This window comes from Myotis daubentonii, chromosome 7 (genome assembly GCF_963259705.1).
Source record: "Myotis daubentonii chromosome 7, mMyoDau2.1, whole genome shotgun sequence".
NCBI lineage: Eukaryota > Metazoa > Chordata > Mammalia > Chiroptera > Vespertilionidae > Myotis > Myotis daubentonii.
The window spans coordinates 47,894,256-47,914,568 of NC_081846.1; the positions used below are offsets into that span (position 1 = coordinate 47,894,256).

At 38.7% G+C, this 20,313-nt stretch overlaps 1 protein-coding gene across 13 annotated transcripts in view; it reads right to left on the reverse strand.

The window, feature by feature from the left end:
* Positions 1-20,313, reverse strand: part of UBR3 (ubiquitin protein ligase E3 component n-recognin 3) — a 179,641-nt gene that overhangs the window by 6,852 nt on the left and 152,476 nt on the right. For all 13 annotated transcript variants that reach the window (XM_059704151.1, XM_059704152.1, XM_059704159.1 and 10 more), the window contains 5 exons: positions 18,070-18,173; positions 11,599-11,723; positions 6,457-6,564; positions 6,198-6,323; positions 1,456-1,635 (listed from right to left, as the gene is read on the reverse strand). In XM_059704151.1, coding sequence (XP_059560134.1) covers positions 1,456-1,635; positions 6,198-6,323; positions 6,457-6,564; positions 11,599-11,723; positions 18,070-18,173 — 643 coding nt within the window. The remainder of the gene's footprint in view (positions 1-1,455; positions 1,636-6,197; positions 6,324-6,456; positions 6,565-11,598; positions 11,724-18,069; positions 18,174-20,313) is intronic.

A 20,313-nucleotide genomic window follows, 5' to 3' on the forward strand; every position in this document is an offset into this window, starting at 1 on the left:
GACACTTCCATCTGAAATACTAATCTTTTTATTTTCCCTTTGATGTTAAAATTAAAATTCTAATTTTCCCTGAAATTTGGTTCCCTTTCATCAATTCTATTTCAGCCAATGACATCCTACCACCATTTAATTGTTCCACAAATATTTATTAGGTCACTAGTCTATAGCAGGCACTTTATAGGAACTAGGGATTCAAGGATATACAAATAATTTTTGCTTTGTGGAGCCACAAAGCAGACACAATAAATAAACAGTGATAAATATGGCAACTGTGAGAGACAATGGCAAAAGTACTGTTATACAGCACAACAGTACTATCATACAGGAAAACAGAGGGAGGGGGTTAAGGCTTCAGAGGAATATGGACTATCAGACAAAGCTTTACAGAAGAGGTAACAAAACCTTGATGGATTAATTCAGCAGGGGAAGGGTAGGAAGTTTATTTTAGATAAAAGCAATAGCAACAAGCAATAGCACAGGTGTTTGAAGATATACAGCACAGTTAAGAAACACTCTTGGTTTGAGCAAGGTTGTGGGCAAGGGAGTGGTACAGAATAAGGTTAGAAAGGTAGGCAAGATGGGGAAAATCCTTGAATGCTTTGCAAAGAGTACATTGATGGGGCATCTTCAATGGTGTTTAAGCAGGAGCAGGTTCCTATCAGAACTATGTGTACTCACTACTATTCTTCTAATGATTTGAGTTCAAGATCTTAAAGTCATGTATATATGTTCACCAAGTCCTATCTATTTTTCTCAAATGTCTCTTGCATTGGTTACATTCTAATTTCTACTGTTAGGACAATAGTACAGATTTTCTTCACCACCTAAATAATCATCACTGGCTTCCCTCTCTCCTTACTTAACTTACCTGCTAAAAAGCCACCAGATTACCCCATAAAACACTTACTTCCCTCATATTATGCCATTTATCAAATACTGTAGTTCTAGCTATAGAAAATGTCTGAGCACCAAACTATGGCATTCAACCACCCTCTGCTGCCCCCACTCTCCAATACCAAACCTTTCTCCAGCTGAGCTGGCGGCAATGGGCCAGCAAATTTTAAAGTTCAAGGTGTGACCTTTTAGACCTGCTAGTCCAAATCTTTGATTTCTTTGTTGACAGTTCTCTTTTCAATAAGCTTACAAGCCCCTCATCTATCTTAAAATTCCTTTGTATCTTCCAAGTCTAATGCTATGATTATTTAAGGAATCAATAAAAACCTGACAACCTAAAACAAACTAAAAGTGACATAGTAATTCCTTAGCTTTACTGATTGAAATACTTCTGCTTTTACATTCAAAAACAAATATTATGTAAGTAAATCATTTCTCAATGTAATTAGTTTAATAAATGTTTCCAAGAATAGATGACCTATAAGTTTCAAATTCTTCATTAGCCTCTTAAATATTAGCACATGACCTCTATGGCAAGTGAGCACTATTCCTTTTACATACCTTTCCTTGTTCTGCATGTCTTTCAGTAAATGAATTTATCTCAGAACACCACTGAGCTATAATATCAAATGCTGGAACTGGCCAATCCAGACAGGAGGCACTGATGAAGGGATGTTCTGTTTGGTAAAATGTTGGCAGAAGTCCCAGGCAGCTGGAAAGAACTGAAAATTCTTCTTCTTCCTTTTAGACATGAAATAGAAAATTCTCAAGATATTTCATCATGAACATTTCCCATTATAGGTATTTTAAGTGTCATTCTCAACAATTACTTTTGGATAGTAAGAAAACTTTCTTAACTAAAGTACAGGGAGTAAAAGAAATGAGAGAAAGGTCCCTAGCTGTTATATCCAAATATCCCTATAATATTTCTCTCTGAAATTTAACTCCTAAGTGCCAAAGCATCTGCTTCTTTTATACATTTATTTTCTAAACTAGAGGCCCTGTGCACGAAATTCATGCACTGGGGTGGGGGGGGGTCCCTCAGCCTGGCCTGTGCCCTCTTGCAGTCTGGAACCCCTCAAGGGATGTCCACCTGCCAGCACTCAGACATCCCTCTCAGAGTCTGGAGCTCTTGCAGTCCGGGACCCCTCGCTCCTTACCACCCACCTGCAGCAGAGGCAGGAGAGGCTCCCACCATCACCACTGCACTCACCAGCCTGAGCCCAGCTTCTGTGCTCCCTATGAGAGCACACTGACCACCAGGGGGCATCTCCTGCATTAACTGTCTGCCCCCTAGTGGTCAGTGCACATCATAGCCACCGTTTGGTCAATTTGCATATGAAGGTTTTATTATACAGGATAGTATTGTCACATAACTGATGAGTACAGTCTATAGAGTCGTATTTACTCTGAAAGTCAATGTTAATTTAGGACAAAAGCAAAGTGACTTTGGTTAAAAAGACATAGCTTGTCAGTGTGGATGAAGAATAAGAGTAAAAGCATGGAATACACAAGAGGCAATGCTAAATAATTTGCATGTGAAACAAAGTCAGTTTTAAAAGAAGGGAGGCCCTTGCCAGTGTTGCTCAATGGCTAAAGTGTTGACCTCCTACACCAGTGATGGCGAACCTTTTGAGCTCGGTGTGTCAGCATTTTGAAAAACCCTAACTTAACTCTGGTGCCATATCACATATAGAAATTTTTGATATTTGCAACCATAGTAAAACAAAGACTTATATTTTTGATATTTATTTTATATATTTAAATGCCATTTAACAAAGAAAAATCAACCAAAAAAATGAGTTCGCGTGTCACCTCTGACATGCGTGTCATAGGTTCGCCATTACTGTCCTACACCAAAGGGTCTCAGTTTTGATCCTGTGCCTGTGGGAGGCAACCAGCTGATGTTTCTCTCTTTCTCCTCTTTCTCTCTCTCCGCCTCCCTCCCTTCCACTCTCTTTAAAAATCAACTGAAAAAATATTCTCTGGTAAAGATTACGAAAAACAAATAAATAAGTCTGTCAAAAACATTTTAATAAATAAATAAAAATAGAAGAAGTGAGTTTTAAAAAACTTCCGAGATCCAAGTGTCCAGCGATCTGAAGCTCCACTCAGTAATAACAGAACCAGATAAATAAGTCATCCAAGCACTCCCATTTTGAAAGTTTATTTTTAAGGAGTTTGTTAGTCCTGTGAAAACCAAAGTATACTCCCTAATCTTTTTTTATTTAACTGAAAAAACCATTTCTGAGGCTAGTGTGTCTACTTTCTTCTGTCCATTGGATCAATTCCTATCATCCTTCAAATCTCCGAGCTCCCCAGAGAAGCCTCCCCTCATCCCTATTAATGAGACTTTACATTACCCAGGCCCATTCAGATAAAATTAATCCTTCCACACCTTGTAAACATTTCTCTTTTGGATATTTGCTATTAGTTACTTTAAAAATAAATTAGCCTTTCCTATAAGACTGTGGGAGCGGTTCCTGGGTGTAGGAGCTCTGTCTTCCCAGGGCTTGGCACGTAATAGAAATTCAACCAGCATCTCTTTGCAAAAGTGAACTAATTATCTAGATTAAGTACAAAATTTGAAATATGGTACAAAGATAAAAAAGCAAAATGATAAGAAAGCTAAAAAATGTTAATTTTTAAATCTCTAGAAATAAGGCCACAAATCCCCCATTTATATAGCTATGCAAAGAGGGCATTTTTAAAAACAACTTTATTGAGGTATAACTTCCATAACCATAAAATGGACCAACCTTAAGTGTAGCTTGATGAATTTTAGTAAAAGTATAATCATGAAACTACTGCTACCATAAAATTTTAGAACAATTCCACTCCCCCAAAATATTCCTTTTACCCCTATGCAATTAATTCCAGCCCCTTCTCCTGCCCAAGCAACCACTGATATGCTTTCTGCCATTATAGTTTGGGATTTTACATTTCATATAAATGAAACCATTATGTATTCTTTTGTGCCTGGCCTCTTTCACCTAGCATAATATTTTGAGATTCATTCATGTTATAGTGTGTATCAGTAGTCCATTCCTTCTTATTACTGAGTAGCATTCCACTATATGAGCATACCACATTTTGTTCACACGTTCACTTGTTGAAGGACTTCTGGGTTATTTCCAGTTTTTGACTACTATAAATTAGGCTGCTATGAACATTCAATTACAAGTATTTATGTGGACATACGCTTTCATATCTTTTGGTAGATAACTAAGTATAGAATCATTGTGTTATACAGTTAAGTGCATGCTTAATATTTTAAAGAAAACTGCCAGAATTTGACTATACCACTTTGCATTCCCACCAGCAATGAATAGGAGTTTCATGGAACTCTACCCAACTCCTTACCAACACTTGTAACATTAATTTATACTCCTCTAATCAACAATGATGTTGAACACTTTGTCATGTACATATTGGTCATTCATATATATTCTTATAAGAAGTGCTTGTTCAAATTTTTTGACCACCGTATGTTTTTTGTTTTCTTATTGTTGAGTTATAAAAGTTCCTGATATATTCTGGATACAAATCCTTTCTCAATATATATTTTTTAAATTTTTTTATGAAAACAACAAACCCACAGATCTGAGAAGCTTAATTAATTCAAATCAGGAGGAAATATAAATAGGTCCATTACTGGAGTTCTCAATGTTAAGATGATAACATTATAATGTTACAGCGTCAGTTCTTCCAGTTAAGATGAGAGTTCTAAATTAATATTTAGAGTCAATGAAAACCTTCCCCATCCCCCCAAAAAACTAAATAGGCTTTGTTTTTTGATAGGAATTTCAGGCCGATTTAAAAATTTTGTGGAAATACAATGAATAGCCAAAACATACCTTGAAAAAGAACAAATTTTGAGAACTTATACTGTATGATTTCAAGTCTTACTATTTTAAGTCTTTTTTTCAAGATCTCATTTGAAAGAAAGGTTCTACTGCTAAAGTATGTTTGAAAACTCCTGCTGCAGTATCATGGGACTCAGGAGGGGAGAGATTAAAGGAAGGTGTGATGAGGCATATCAAATTGTTCTGTGATCAGATGGTCCTTAGTAACATTTGAGGCTGCAGGATAGTATTGGCAGGGGGAAAAAATAGATTTTGTGGGGTTAAGGAGTGAGTAGAGAGTAATGTAGGCAGCTGGTAATAGACCACAATTAGAAAGAGAAGGAACAGATGTAGGTAAATGTCCTGGTTGGGCAACCCCTTCCTCGTGCCCATGCTCACTACCATTAGTGCTAGGGATAACTTCTGAAGTTAAAGGTATTTTGATTAAAGCTGTAGTCTTCAAGTGAGTTACTTGATTTAACAAGACCAAGACTCCACAGGTCTCTCACTCTATCCACTCTTCTAGTAACTACAAAATCAGTCTCAGACAACCCTGATGTATGGAAATATTCGTATTTTTGAAGTCACTTTGGCTTTCCAGTGCCTGGATTGCTGTTAAAAAAGAAAAACCCCACATCTTAATCCCTACTTTTTGTTTAAGGAGATTCTCCTAGATTACTGGTGCAATACAGTGATGTGAAGAATTTTTGAATATTTTTAATTTGTTCAATATCTTATAATCCTAAGTACAAAGTTTTGGGGACAAATATGTAGAGTTTAATCTCAAATCACTTGATAAAAACCAAAGAACACAAACTATGCAATGGCCAATTACATAGGAGAAAAGGAATAATCAACTTCTTAATTCTGATATACTTCAGGCTTCAAAGATCATAAATATGATAAATACCGCAATGGCCACATCAAATTCACCGAAAATGAATGGCAGATAATGCCAAAAACATAATCCTAAAAGCTAATTTGGTTTACTTACCTTCTGCTTTCCTTTCCTGTCACTTTCTTGCCTACTCACATTGACCAACAATTCTAAGAAATATATTAAACTAGTGATAACTCATTCATCCAAGTTTTAATATAAGTGACTATAAATTGAACGTTTTGTTGTTCTAAAATTACATAAACACCATCATATCTTCAGATAACCAGCTTTCTGACCAACATAATTTTTAAAGGATATTAAAAGCAATTAGTGATAAATGTATCAATAGAGATGGTGATAACTATTATCAATATGAATACTATGATCCTGTTAAAGTATTGGGCATTTAATATCACTGATCTAATCCAAAACTACTTAAATATCAAATATTAGTAACATTACCATAAAAATGAGTGGATGCTAACAAATACAAAATATAATAACAATAAGTATTCTAAATATTTATTCCTTTTAGTTAGACTAAAACAATGCACCCTAATCTCTATCCCAAATTATACCTGGCAGCTAGGTAAATCTTCCCCAAAAAGGTGATGCTGAAGAAGGCTGGTGATTCTGAGGAAAGGTAAGCAGAAGTCCTGCAAATATTTTTCCATGGATTCAGAAGACCAAGCAATAGGGCTAACCTAAAGTTAAAAAAAGAAAACCTGAATAATTCATTCTATAATAGATATAGCTTTAAAAATTATATTCATAATGGCAACAAAACCTAAATTTTTAACTAAATAACCACTACATCTAACCTTAGAGAAAACATACCATTGCACACTCCTGAGCTCCTTCTTCATGGTATAACTTTCCTTTAGATAGTTCACTTATCACAAAGCTCAACAGCACTTTATAAGACTTTTCTGCATCACACGTATTCTAGGAAAAATTAAAATATTAGTTATCTCAGTCACTGAATTTACAAAAAGTTAACATTGAAAAGAACACTTTTTAAAGAGTACAGCATAATTATGATTACATTAGAGGCCTGGTACACGAATTCATTCACACTGAAAGGAAATTAATTAAAATAAATAGTTTAATATCACTATTCACCCTTTCTCTATAATAGACGTATTAACCAAATTCACAATCGACAATGACAAATGGTAACATACACATGTGATTGGCGCCAGCAAGAGCTTTATATGTATCATGTATGTGTGAGTCAACTTAGCCTTTTATAGATATAGACTAAACTTGCTTAATTAGACCTGCTTTCTGATGTAGCTAAACCTTTTCCAGCCCAGTGAAGCACCCCAACTTCTCTTTCAGGTAATTGTCAGCAACACATCAGTAAATATCAACATGAAGCAGATTATTATTGTAGATCATGCAGGGAGAACCAAGGGTAATATATTTAACTGCAGCAGTGTCGACTATATTTTGCACAGTGAGAAAACCTGAAGTCATTTTCAAGGTCCACCATTTCTTACTTCTTTTCAGTCAGGTCAAGTTTCTAAGTCTCTGTTTTCCAGCTAATGAAAAGAAAATAGGATTCCACCAAGTCTCCCATCTACCTACTCTAGGACTTCTATGAGGATCAAATGAGATGAGGCACAGGAGAATGCTTCACAGACATTTGGTTAAAGTGTGAAAGTTTGGTTAAAGTTTCCACCTGGCTATAAAGCAAGTCATGTTCCTGGGCAGAAGAAACTGAAAGGAGGCTAGTCGCTAGGGAGAAAAAGCCGGCATTGCTACGTGACATCATTACCCAGATGGTAGGATACTTAGCATATTAGCTTTTTATATATATAGCTTATTTTTCAAGTATGTAAACTTCAGTTCCTCAAAACCTATAATTTACACAATGAAGTACTACTCAGCTGTAAAAGGAAGAAAATTTTATGTTTTGTGACAGCATGGATGGACCTAGAGAACATTATACTAAGTAAAGTAGGTCAGACCAGTCAGAGAAAGACAAGTAACATGTCATTTCATTCATATGTGGAATTTAATTCATATGTGGAACAAACTGAACTGACAAGCAAAATAGAGACAAAATCATAGAGAGCAGGCAGACAGCTCTGGTGTGTGTGGAAGGATGTTGGGGGGCCGGGTGGAAAGACTGACAAAAAAAAGAAAAAGAACTCATGGACATGGATAATAGTGTGATAACTTCAGGGGGAAGGAAAAGGGGTAGAGGTAGAAGAGGACATGGGGTGGGGCGGGGGGAATAAATGGTGATGAGTGGGGAGCAAAGAAATCCTGGTATAAAGTCTCTTTTAACAGATATTCCAAAGAAGAAAAAAAATATGCTAACTGTAATAACCATTTTTCCAACACAACTGAACTTCCTTATCAAATTATCTCTATAATATTCTTTTGAAAAATACATATTTTTATTGCTCTAGGGTAGATTCAATCTGGCAAAAATCTGTTTTCACTGGTATTATACCTGAGGATAAAGAATTATATGGTGGGTTGGAATAAACGAGGCTCAATGAAGAAAGAAAAGAAGAAAAGGGATGAGAAGAAAAGAAGTAAAGGAAGAAGGAAATGAAAAAAAAAAAAAGGAATGAATGATACACAATGATACATTTCATTACTTATATAGCTGTTGCTATTATTTACTAGAGGCCCAGTGCACAAAATTCGTGCACTCGGAGGAGTCCCTCAGCCTGCCCTGCTCCCTCTCGCAGTCCTATGAGGAGTGGGCCTAAGCCATCAGCTAGACATCCATAGCACTGCCTCAGAAGCAGGAGAGGCTCCCGCCACCACCACTGCACTTGCCAGCCATGAGCCCAGCTTCTGGCTAAGCGGCGCTCCCCCTGTGGGAGCACAATGACCACCAGGGGGAAGCTCCTGCATTGAGTGGGATCGAGCCAAAACTGGCTCTCCAACATCCCCCAAGGGGTCCTGGATTGTGAGAGGGTGCAGGCCAGTCCAAGGGACCCAACTGGTGCACAATCGGGGCTGGGGAGGTACCGCAGGAGGGCTCTAGGGCGTGTCGGCACATCTCGCTCAGTCCCAATCAGCCGGACCCCAGCAGCAAGCTCACCTACCAGTCGGAGTGTCTGCCCCCCTGGTGGTCAGTGCACATCATAGTGACTGGTCCACCGGTCGACTCTCTGCCCCCTGGTGGTCAGTGCACATCACAGCAAGTGGATGAGCGGCTTTAGCATGTCATTAGCATATTATGCTTTGATTGGCTGAATGGACAACCATACAACCAGACACTTAGTATATTAGGCTTTTATTATATAGGATATGTTACATATCTAAATGTTTAAATCAACTGCAGAAAAAGCTAATAACAGCAAAACAATCTACAGAATAATTATAATTTTTGCTTTCATTCACTAAAGCCATTTTTGTGGGTATAAACTTCTAATCTACGTCTGATAAGAATCTAACTCATGTTAAAGGTTTTACTAAGTATTATTAAGTAGCTAATGATTATCAAGTCAAGAAAGAAAATTAATAGAAGTTACCTAAATTAGCTCATGTTCCTCCCATTATAGATTTACAACTGTCTAATGTTCTGTCATTAAGGTCTCATTTTTGCAGTTAGATTAATAGATTTAGACCCAAATAATATCAGGAAATGTTTTAAATATACAACTTTTCATTATTAGACAGTTTACTAAGAAAACATAAACAATGACATAGCATAAAAACCTAATATACTTGATTTGAATACTAACAATACAAATATCAGATTTGAGTGTGTTCAGAAAACTGAAAGGATATTTAGAAAAAAAGAAAGATAATTGCAGAATAAAAATTATCTAAGAATCAACTAAGAACAAGGAGAAAAAATCATTGCAAGAAAAGACAAAAATCCATTTTGAGAACTTGGAATAATAGATTTTTATAAAGAGAGGCACCATTATAAATCATATATTCCAAATTCTCATTTACCTTTCAGAAAATTGAGGTTCATGGAGTTTTTATGTCTTGACTGAAAAAGTAATATGTATCTCTATTTAGTGGTAGAAGCTTGGCCTAGTACTTAGGTTCAATGGCCAACCACCCATATCCCTAATTAAGACCTAATGAACTTTGTGATGATACTATACAAATTTTTTGTACGTATAATCATGATTTGAGAGTAAATTGGTGATAAAAGTGAAAGTTAGGTTGAGTATATTTCATGTGTTTATAATTAGTCTTCTCTCCCCTTTGATATAATTACATTAATCCTCACCTGAGGATAATTTTTCCATTGATTTTTTTTAGCGAGAATGGGGTGGGGGGGGGGGGGGGGAGAGAGAGAAGTAAGAGAGACACAGCAACTGGTTGCCTCCCGCTCAAGCCCCAACCCAAGACGGGGATCAAGTCTGCAACCAAGGTACGTGCTCTTGGCTGGGAATTGAATCCACAACCCTTCAGCCCATAGGCCAATGCTCTAACCCAGTGGTCAGCAAACTCATTAGTCAACAGAGCCAAATATCAACAGTACAACGATTGAAATTTCTTTTGAGAGCCAAATTTTTTAAACTTAAACCATATAGGTAGGTACATTGTTATTAACTTAATAAGGGTACTCCTAAGCTGGCCTTTGCTAAAAACATCCTCAATTTGATTGAGGTACGTTCGCTGAGGTCGACCCCTTCCAACTCCCCCATCCACAATCATCTAGTATACTTGTTTCAGATAGACGAGTGTGGATGGGAGAGTTGGAAGGGGTCGACCTCAACGAACAAACATACCTCAAAACAGGGTACCTCCCCCGCGCTGCGTATCCCGCGGCCCTACCAACCGAAACCCTCCACTTCTTCTAACGCCACTTCTTCAAAATAGACTCACCCAGGCCGAAAACTGACTTCTGCGCATGGGCCACGAAGTTTCAATCGCACTGTATGTGTGCGCCCACATGTGGTATTTTGTGGAAGAGCCACACTCGAGGGGCCAAAGAGCCGCATGTGGCTCGCGAGCCACGGTTTGCCAACCACTGCTGTAACCACTTAGCACCAGCCGGGGCAAATAGATATGATTTTAACAGAAACTTTTCAATGAGGTATAAAACCTCTTTAAGAGTTTATAAGCCTAACAAAGGTTTAATTTATACGACACCTATTCTTTTCTACTACTTTTCCCAAATAAATATTGAAGTAACTTTCTTATTTTAAACATTCTGTAAGCCAAACCACTCAGTCACAGAGTACTTTGATTCTATAGTATCCCATCTGTTCTCAAGCCACTGAATACTTTAATTAAATACATTTAACTAAATGTGCACAATTGTTCTAAATTTTTTACATAATTTTAACTAAAGAGATCTCCTTTAAATTTGCTAAGAACTTATATATATTCCAACATGAGGGGAAAAAAGCAGTACTTAAAGAGGTATAATTAAGAAAAGGTTAGGATTATTTTTTAGGTTTAGTATATTTTATTTTTAAGCATATAAAGTATCTGAGAGGCAAACTTACAATCCCAATAGAAAAAGAAAAAAAGCCTCAAACTAATAAGTACAGTAATCGAGTTGCCTCCAACAGAACAGTAGTATTTACATGCAATACATTTCCAATACACCTTTCACCTTGGGATTTTTAAGTTTAGAAATGATAAGTTAAAAACCATCTTTGGATTGTGACTGGGGATAGAAATAAGAAGAAGGAAAGATGACATATAGTAAAATAAGTAAGTCTGCAAACGTTGTGCTACTTCCTCACTGTGTTAGCAAAATTTTTGTAACTTCTGTAAGTTCAAGGCTTATAGCAAAAGCAAAACAAAACTGCCCAAATATAAAGAGATAAAGGCCAAGGTTTAGAAACAGATGCAAAAGACCTCATTGTACAAGGAAAACATTTTCAACTTTTTTAGCCTGAAGGTGTTACATTTCCATTTAAAATACTTTGTTAATAACTCATTTTGTATTTAAAACATCTAATCTCATTCATTCACACCTCCAACTTAAATGAGTTTACCGAACTACTAAATGACAAATTCGAATAAGACACTAACCTTTTTGAGAGCTCCTGTATGTTTCCAGGCTGACCTATCTTCCTCATTGCATTTGACTGAAAGTGCCACAAGAGCTTGTGTGTACAGTAGGGCAAAAAGCACCTTCACAATGCAGGTGAAGTGGTCTACAAGAGAAAGAGAAGATTGTTATTTCTTTGAAACCTAGACAGTTTATACTCAAGACTAGAGGCCCAGTGCACAAAATTCATGCACTCAATGGGGGGGGGGGGGGTCCCTGAGCCCGGATTGCGAGAGGGCACAGGCCAGGCCAAGGGCCCCCACCGGTGCACAATCGGGGCTGGTGAGGGCTCCAGGGCGTGTCTGGCCCATCTCGCTCAGTCCTGATCAGCTGGACCCCAGCAGCAAGCTAATCTACTGGTCAGAGCATGTGCCCCCTGGTGTTCAGTGCACATCATAGCAACTGGTCGACCAGCCGACTGTCTGCCCCCTGGTGGTCAGTGCACATCATAGTGAGCAGTTGAGCGGCCTTAGATATCATTAGCATATTACGCTTTGACTGGACACCCAGACGACCAGACATTTAGCATATTAGGCTTTTATTATATAGGATAATTTCACAAACATATGCCTTTCTTTGCATGTGTAATTGATTTTTGTTCAACATTTAAGTAGTTAATAAAATGATATTACAATGTGGTGATATATTTTCTACTCAACAGATCTGAAATTATGAAATCAAAGTTCCCTTATTCATCCACTGAATATGTAAATGAGAGGCATTTAGCATAGTGGGAGGTGTGCTATGTTTTAGAATACCAGAGTGCTAATGCCACTCAACCTCAGAATAGCTGTTTAACCTTGGCAAATCCCCTACTAGATATCATGTACTTAACAATGTCTGGTAGTCTGAGTGCTTAAAACCAGTACTTCGTCTACTTCTAATATGATATAGATCTTGTAAATAATAACATAATATAAAACAATACAATATAGAGCTTCTAAAATAAAAAAATAAAAAAAGAGATCCCAATATTTTAGGTACTCTGAGTTTTAAAATTCAATGAAAACCATAACAATGCAAAAACAAGAGTAACAATAATGCAAGATGCTTGGTACATATTAGGTACTTAATAAATGGTAGCTTAATAATCATAATTAATACTTATAAATACCTAATAACAGAAAATTGCCTCAAATGTCTCATTCAATCCTCAGAAGTCTCAATTGGACAACTAAGCTTCAAAAGGATGTGCCAGTGGTAACAAAGCTAAAAAGCACATGATGTGTGTGGATTCTGAACTTGAATCCACACACATCAATCAGATTCAGTGTTCCTTCTATTATCTTATGCTGTTCAGTTGGTGGGCATCATACCATGCACCAAAGAGTTGCTGATTCGATTCCCCATCAGGTCACAAGCCTGGGGATGTGGGCTCGATCCCCAGTAAGGGGCATGCAAGAGAAAGCCAATAGATGTTCTGCTCTCACATCAATGTTTCTCTTTCTCCCTTTCCCTTCCTCTCTCTCTCTAAAAATCAATAAAAATATTTTTTTAAAAGCCCTAGCTGGTGTGACTCAGTTGATTGTCATCCCATGCACCGAGAGGTCGCTGGCTCCATTCCTGGTCCGGGCACATGCCAGGATTTTGTGCAGAAAGCAGCCGTTCAATGGTTCGCTCTCATCAATGTTTCTCTCTCTCTCTCTCTCTCTCTCTCTCTCTCCCTCTCCCTTCTTCTCTCCCTAAAATCAATTTTAATAAATTTATTTAAAATACATATTTTTCAAAGGTCAAATTGAAGTACACACAAATAATATCTTCTCCAGTAACAAGGCTTTTATACATCCACAGATGTATAAAAACCTTTCTTTTCTTCTTTCTCCTTCCTTCCTTCCTTCCTTCCTTCCTTCCTTCCTTCCTTCCTTCCTTCCTTCCTTCCTTTCCTTCCTTTCTCTTTCTTTTCTTTCCTTCCTTCCTTCCTTCCTTCCTTCCTTCCTTCCTTCCTTCCTTCCTTCCTTCCTTTCTTTCTTTCTTTCTTCTTTCTTTCTTTTCTTTCTTCCTTTCTTTCTTCCTTTCTTTCTTCTCTCTCTCTCTCTCTCTCTCTCTCTCTCTCTCTCTCTCTCTCTCTCTCTCTCTCTTTCAATTGAATGTTACAAAAGTAACATTGTTTAATTAAACCATACAGGTTTCAAGTGTACAACTCAACAAAACATCATCTGCATACTGCATTGTGCACACACTACCCAAAGTCAAGTCTCCTTCTTTCCTCATTTATCCCACCTTTGCCACTTCCACCTTGCCCCACCCCCCTTTCCCTCTGGTTATCATCATACCATTGTCCATATCTATGTGTCATACACACACATACACACTAAAGGCCCAATGCACGAAATTCATGCAAGAGTAGGCCTTCCTTCCCCCGGCTGCTGGCACCTGCTTCCCTCTGACACCTGGGACCCGGGCTTCCCTCTGGCCTCTGGCACCCAGAACTCGGAATCCGGGACCCGGGCTTCCCTCACAGCCCTGGCTTCATTCAAAAGGTTGTCTGGAAGGACATCCAATCTAATTAGCATATTACACTTTTATTATAGGATATATTTTTTTTTGCCTAATCCTATAACTTTTTCTCACCCAGCCCCCCAACCCCCTCTCCTCTGAAAGCTATCAGTCTGTTCTATGTATCTATGCCTCTGTTTCTATTTTATTTGTTAAATCATTTTTAGATTCCACATATAAATGAGCTCATATGGTATTTATCTTTCTCTGACTGGCCTATTTCACTTAGCATAATAATTTTCAGGTCTCTCCATGCTGTAGCAAAAGGTAAGATTTTCTTCTTTCTTTTGGCCAAGTAGTATTCCATTGTGTAAATGTACCACAGCTTTTTTATCCACTCATCTACTGCTGGGTACTTGGGCTATTTCCAAATCTTGGCTATTATAAATAACTAGAGGCCCGGTGCACAAAAATTTATGCACTGGCGGGGGTGGGGGGTGTCCCTCAGCCCCACTTGTGACCTCTCACAGTCTGGGACCCCTCGGGAGATAACGACCTGCTGGCTTAGGCCCGCTCCCGGGTGATAGAGGGCAGGCCCAATCCCTAGGTGCAGCCCCTGGTCGGGCTCAGAGCAGGGCCGATTGGGGAGTTGGGGCGCCACCCCCTGTCATGCACAGAGCAGGGCCAATGAGGGGGTTGCGGAGCTCTCCCGTCACCCACAGAACAGGGCCGATCAGGGGGTTGGGGAGCTCCCCCCTGCCACGCACAGAGTAGGGCCGATTGGGGAGTTGGGGCACCACCCCGTCACACACAGAGCAGGGCAGATCAGGGGGTTGGGGCGCCGCCCCCTGTCACCCACAGAGCAGGGCCGATCAGGGGGTTGGGGCACTCCCCCGTCACACTCAGGGCAGGGCCGATGGGGAGGTTGTGGCTCCACCCCATCACACATAGAGCAGGGCCCATGGGGAGGTTGGGGCACCGCCCCCTGTCACCCACAGAGCAGGGCCGGTCAGGGGGTTGGGGCACTCCCCCCTGTCACACTCAGGGCAGGGCCGATGGGGAGGTTGTGGCTCCACCCCGTCACACATAGAGCAGGGCCCATGGGGGGGTTGGGGCGCCGCACCCTGTCACACACAGAGCAGGGCCGATCAGGGGGTTGGGGAGCTCCCCCCTATCAGGCACAGAGCAGGGCTGATCAGGTGGTTGGGGCGCCTTCCCCTGTTACGAACAGAGCAGGGCAGATAGGGAGGTTGTGGCCCCGACCCCTGTCACACACAGAGCCGCAGGGCGATCAGGGGGTTTGGGCGCTGCCCCCTGTCACACTGCTCCAGGGGCCAGGAGGCCTCGCGGCTCCACTGACCCCAGTGCTGCGAGGCCTCGCGGCTCCGCTTGACACCGGGGCAGTGAGGCCTCGCTGCTCCGTTGATCCTGGTGCTAGGAGGCCTCGCTGCTCTGCTGATCCTGGTGCTGGGAGGCCTCGCAGCTCCGCTTGACACAGGGGCAGTGAGGCCTCGCTGCTCTGTTGATCCTGGTACTAGGAGGCCTCGCTGCTCTGCTGATCCCTGTGCTGGGAGGTTCCGATGATCCCGGTGCCAGGAGGCCTCATGGCTCCGCTGATCCCAGTGCTGGGAGGCCTCACGGCTCCGCTGATCCCGGTGATGGGTGGCATATTACCCTTTTACTATATAGGATAGAGGCCTGGGGCACGGGTGGGGGCCGGCTGGTTTGCCCTGAAGGGTGTCCTGGATCAGGGTGGGGGTCCCGCTTGGGTGCCTGGCCAGCCTGGATGAGGGAATGATGGCTGTTTGCAGCTGGTCACACCCCCTTCAGGGTGGGGGTCCCCACTGGGGTGCCTGGCCAGTCTGGGTGAGGGGCTGAGGGCCGTTTTCAGGCTGGCGGGTGACTGAAGCTCCCAACCTCTCCTTTTTTTCTTTTTATTCTGGGATTTATTTACCTTCTATGGCTGTCACTGGAACTGAGAGCCAGCTTTAGCTCTGAGGCTCAGCTCCAGCTCTGAGGCCTCTGCTGCTGAAAACAGGTATCTGGGTTTGTTTGGCTTCTATAATTGAAACACTGTTGCAACTCCAGCTCGGCCAGCTGGCTGAAAGCATGGGGTTTGTTTAGCTTCTATAATTGCAACATTGTTTCTTAGAGTGCTAGCTCAGAGCCCAGCAGCGGCAGGCGGGGAACCTTGGCTTCCTCCTTCACTGGAGCAAGCAAGCCTCCTGTTCGCTTCAGGTGCCTGGCTGCCGGCTGCCATCTTGGTTGGCAGTTAATTTGCATATCACCCTGATTAGCCAATGGGAAGCATGTCGGAGGTATGGTTAATTACCATGTTTGTCTATTATTAGATAGGATGCTGCCATGAATATAGGGGTACATATATTCTTTTGAATTAGTGATTCAGGTTTCTTCAGATATATTCCCAAAAGTGGGATTACTGGGCAAAAGGTAGGTTCCATTTTTAATTTTTTGAAGAAACGCCACACAGTTTTCCACTGTGGCTACACTAGTCTGCATTCCCACCAACAGTGTATAGGCCTCTCTTTCCTTCACATCCTTGCCAGTACTGGTTGTTGATTTACTGATGATAATCATGACAGCTGTGAGGTGGTATCTCATTTTGGTTTTAATTTGCATTTCTCTGATGATTAGTGACAATGAACATCTTTTCATATGTCTATTGGCCATCTGAATGTCCTCTTTAGAGAAGTGTCTATTCAAATCCTTTGCCCATTTTTTAATGGGTTTGTTATGCTTCTTGGTATTGACTTATAAAATTCTTTATATATTTGGAAATTAATCCCTTAGCATATTTATTATTGGAAAATATGTAGTGGGCTGCCTTTTCATTTTGTTAATGTTTTCTTTTGTTATACGAAAGTTTTTTAGTTTTATGTCGTCCCATTTGTTTATTTTTTCCTTTGTTTCCCTTGCCTGAAGAGATATATTAACACAAAGATTGCTATGAGAGAGTCTGAGAGTTTACTGCCTTATGTTTTCTTCTAGGATTTTTATGGTTTTCCGACTTTACATTTAACTCTTTTGTCCATTTTGAGTTTATTTCTTATGTATGGTATAAGTTGGTGGTCTAGTTGCATTTTTTTTGCATGTATCTGTCCAATTTTACCATTTAATAAAGAAACTGTTTTTACTTCATTGTATGTTCTTACCTCCTTTGTCAAATATTAATTGACCATTGATTTACTTCTGGGCTTTCTGTTCTATTCCACTGACTTATATGCCTGTTGTTATGCCAGTAACAGGCTGTTTTGATTACAATAGCCTTGTAGTATAATTTAATATAAGGTAGTATGATACCTCCAATTTTGTTCTTCTTTCTCAAGATTGCTGAGAATACTGAGGGTCTTTTGTGGTTCCTTATAAAATTTTGGAATATTTGTTCTAGACCCCACAGATGTTTTTTCTAGTGTAACTTAAATAGCACAAAAACAAACAGAAAAAAAGCAGAAACCTGTTTCCCACCAAAGGAGAATAGTTAATTACTTGACAGAATAGTTTAAATGTTTTCAAATAAAAACTGGAGCAATTAAAATGTTTGTAGTATAATATTAATATCAATATTATGACATTAACACTAATTAAAAATGATGGGTCATCACATTTGAATAAATCTATGATATTACTATATTAAAATGTATTAGTATATGCATGTAAATAGGGTGGAGCCATTAAGGCTGAGAGTTTGCTTTATTTTTCACGTTTTTGTATTATCACTTTAATTTTTTTAAAACAGGTTTTCAGAGTGATTTCCCATGTCTTTACCTCATTATGGACTAAAAAGCTAAAAAAAAATAGACCTATAAGGGAAAAAACAATTTTGTTTCATTGTCATTTTCTTTATATATATGATTACTATTTACTAAAAATAGAAAAAACAATGTTATTTACCTCTAAATAATCCCATCAGATGAATGCTACATTTGTTGCTACAATTAGTAGAATATTCATTATATATACTATGTAATCTAAGAATCTGAATTATAAAGACATACCTTTGCGTAAGGGTTGTGGCATCATTAAAATCTGGATAAGCAAAAGGGATGTAACATCATGATAAAGAATTGGAACCTCAGGCTGTTGTTCTTCATTTCCCAACCTAAAAGAAAATGCATAATCACTTTAGACAGTATTGTACATCTTTTCTTTCTAATTCATTTTCTATTTTACACATATGCCTATGGATCAGAAATCAAACTTTCATAAGCACCTGAGAACTTTCAAAAGAAAAAGCTAGGAGCCATAATTTTTGCCTAAAAAATAATCTTTTTTATCTTTTTTAATCCTCACCCAAAGATATGTTTTCACTGACTTTAGAGAGGGCGGGGGGGGGGGGGAGCGAGAGAGAGAGAGAGAAACACTGATGGGAGAGAGAAACATCAATAACGAATCCTTCAGAAATATTTAAAAAATAAGATACAAACAGAAAAATGTACAGATGTCCTAAATATGTAATTCACAGATTATACACAAATGGCTAATAAATATGAAATATTTATATAAAGTTAACTTCACCAGAAGTTATATAAATTTCTATTACTTTAAGATCCCTTTTTTTAATTTCAGAAAGAGAAAGGGAGAGGGAGAGAGATAGAAACATCAATGATAACAGAGAATTATTAATCAGCTGCCTCCTGCATGCCCCCTACTGGGGATTGAGCACCAAACCCTGGCATGTGCCCTGACTAGGAATCAAACGTTCAACCACTGAGTCACACCATTTGGGCATGAGATCCCAATTTTTGACTCTTAAATTATCCCCAAAATATTTTTAAGTACTAATATTCAAGATTGACAGAAATGAGGACATTCTTAGATTGACAATTTAAGTTTATATAGGTACAATCTTTCTGAGAAGCAATGTTGCTCTGTACAACACAGTTCCTAACACTCAGTGAATATTTATCAAATAAATTACTGAAATAATCTAAAACATTATGTTATTCTATAGTTTCATGTTATTCTATAGTTCTAGGTTACATCTATCATGTCGAGAACTGCTTAACACATCATCTGATATTATGGTGGGAAAAGAAAAATTAAATAATTAACAATAGAAATGAATGAATAAATAAATTAGGTACATCATTTAAAGAATTTTTAATGATAAGGGAATCTGGTTGTTATATATTAAAATTCTAAAACTGATAGAGTAGGAATCAAATAGTATTCTAAAATTTATAATATATGTACATATAAAAAAGAAAATGAAAAAATATCTCATAATGTTAAAAGTATAGAGGATATCTCAGAAAATATGATTTATCCCTATATTTGCTCTCATTTTTATGGTTGATGAGTTCATTAAACTGTAATAAACTATATATAACACATAGTTTATAAGATTCTAGATCTGGGGGGGAGGTTGGGGGTTAATGGGGGGGATGAGGACACATTTGTAATACCTTAACTAATAATAAAAAAAGAAAGAAAGAAAAAAAAAAAGATTCTAGATCATTTCATTCTCATCCTCAACATTTTTGTATGTTCTAAGCATTGTACAATAAATATAATTTTTATAATCAGAAAAAAATGTAAAAATAATAAACTGGAGCTTGTTGGCTACTAAGATAAAAACAATCATTCTGAAGACATAGAAATGGATTTTCCTGGCACACAGTAGGCACATACTATGAATGAATGAATGAATGAATGAATGAATGAATGAATTCACCCCACTGTCGAAAGAGAAGCATAGATTTTGACTGTGGGGTTTAATAACATCATTGTGATAATTATCCTTTAAATGCTTAATATTTAAAATACATAATTATTTCTGATGGCCAAGAGACATATGAAAAATGCTCAAAGTCACTAATCATCAGAGAGATGTAAAATAAAACCATAATGAGGCATGACCTCACACCTGCCAGAATGGCTACCGTGAACAAATCACAAACAAGAACTGTCAAGGATGTAGAGCAAAGGGAACTCTAGTACACTGCTGGTGGTAATGCAGAATGGTACAGCCACTGTGGAAAACAGTATGGCGTTCCCTTAAAAAATTAAAAGTAGAACTCCCATTTGGCCCAGTGATCCCACTTCTAAGAATATATCCTAAGAATCCTAAAACACCAATGAGAAAGAATATATGCACCCTTATGTTCATAGCAGTGCTATCTACAATAGCTAAGATCTGGCAACAGCCCAAGTGCCCATCAGTAGATGAGTGGATAAAAAAGCTGTGGTACATTTACACCAGGGAATACTATGCGGCAGTAGAAAATAAGGTTATCTTA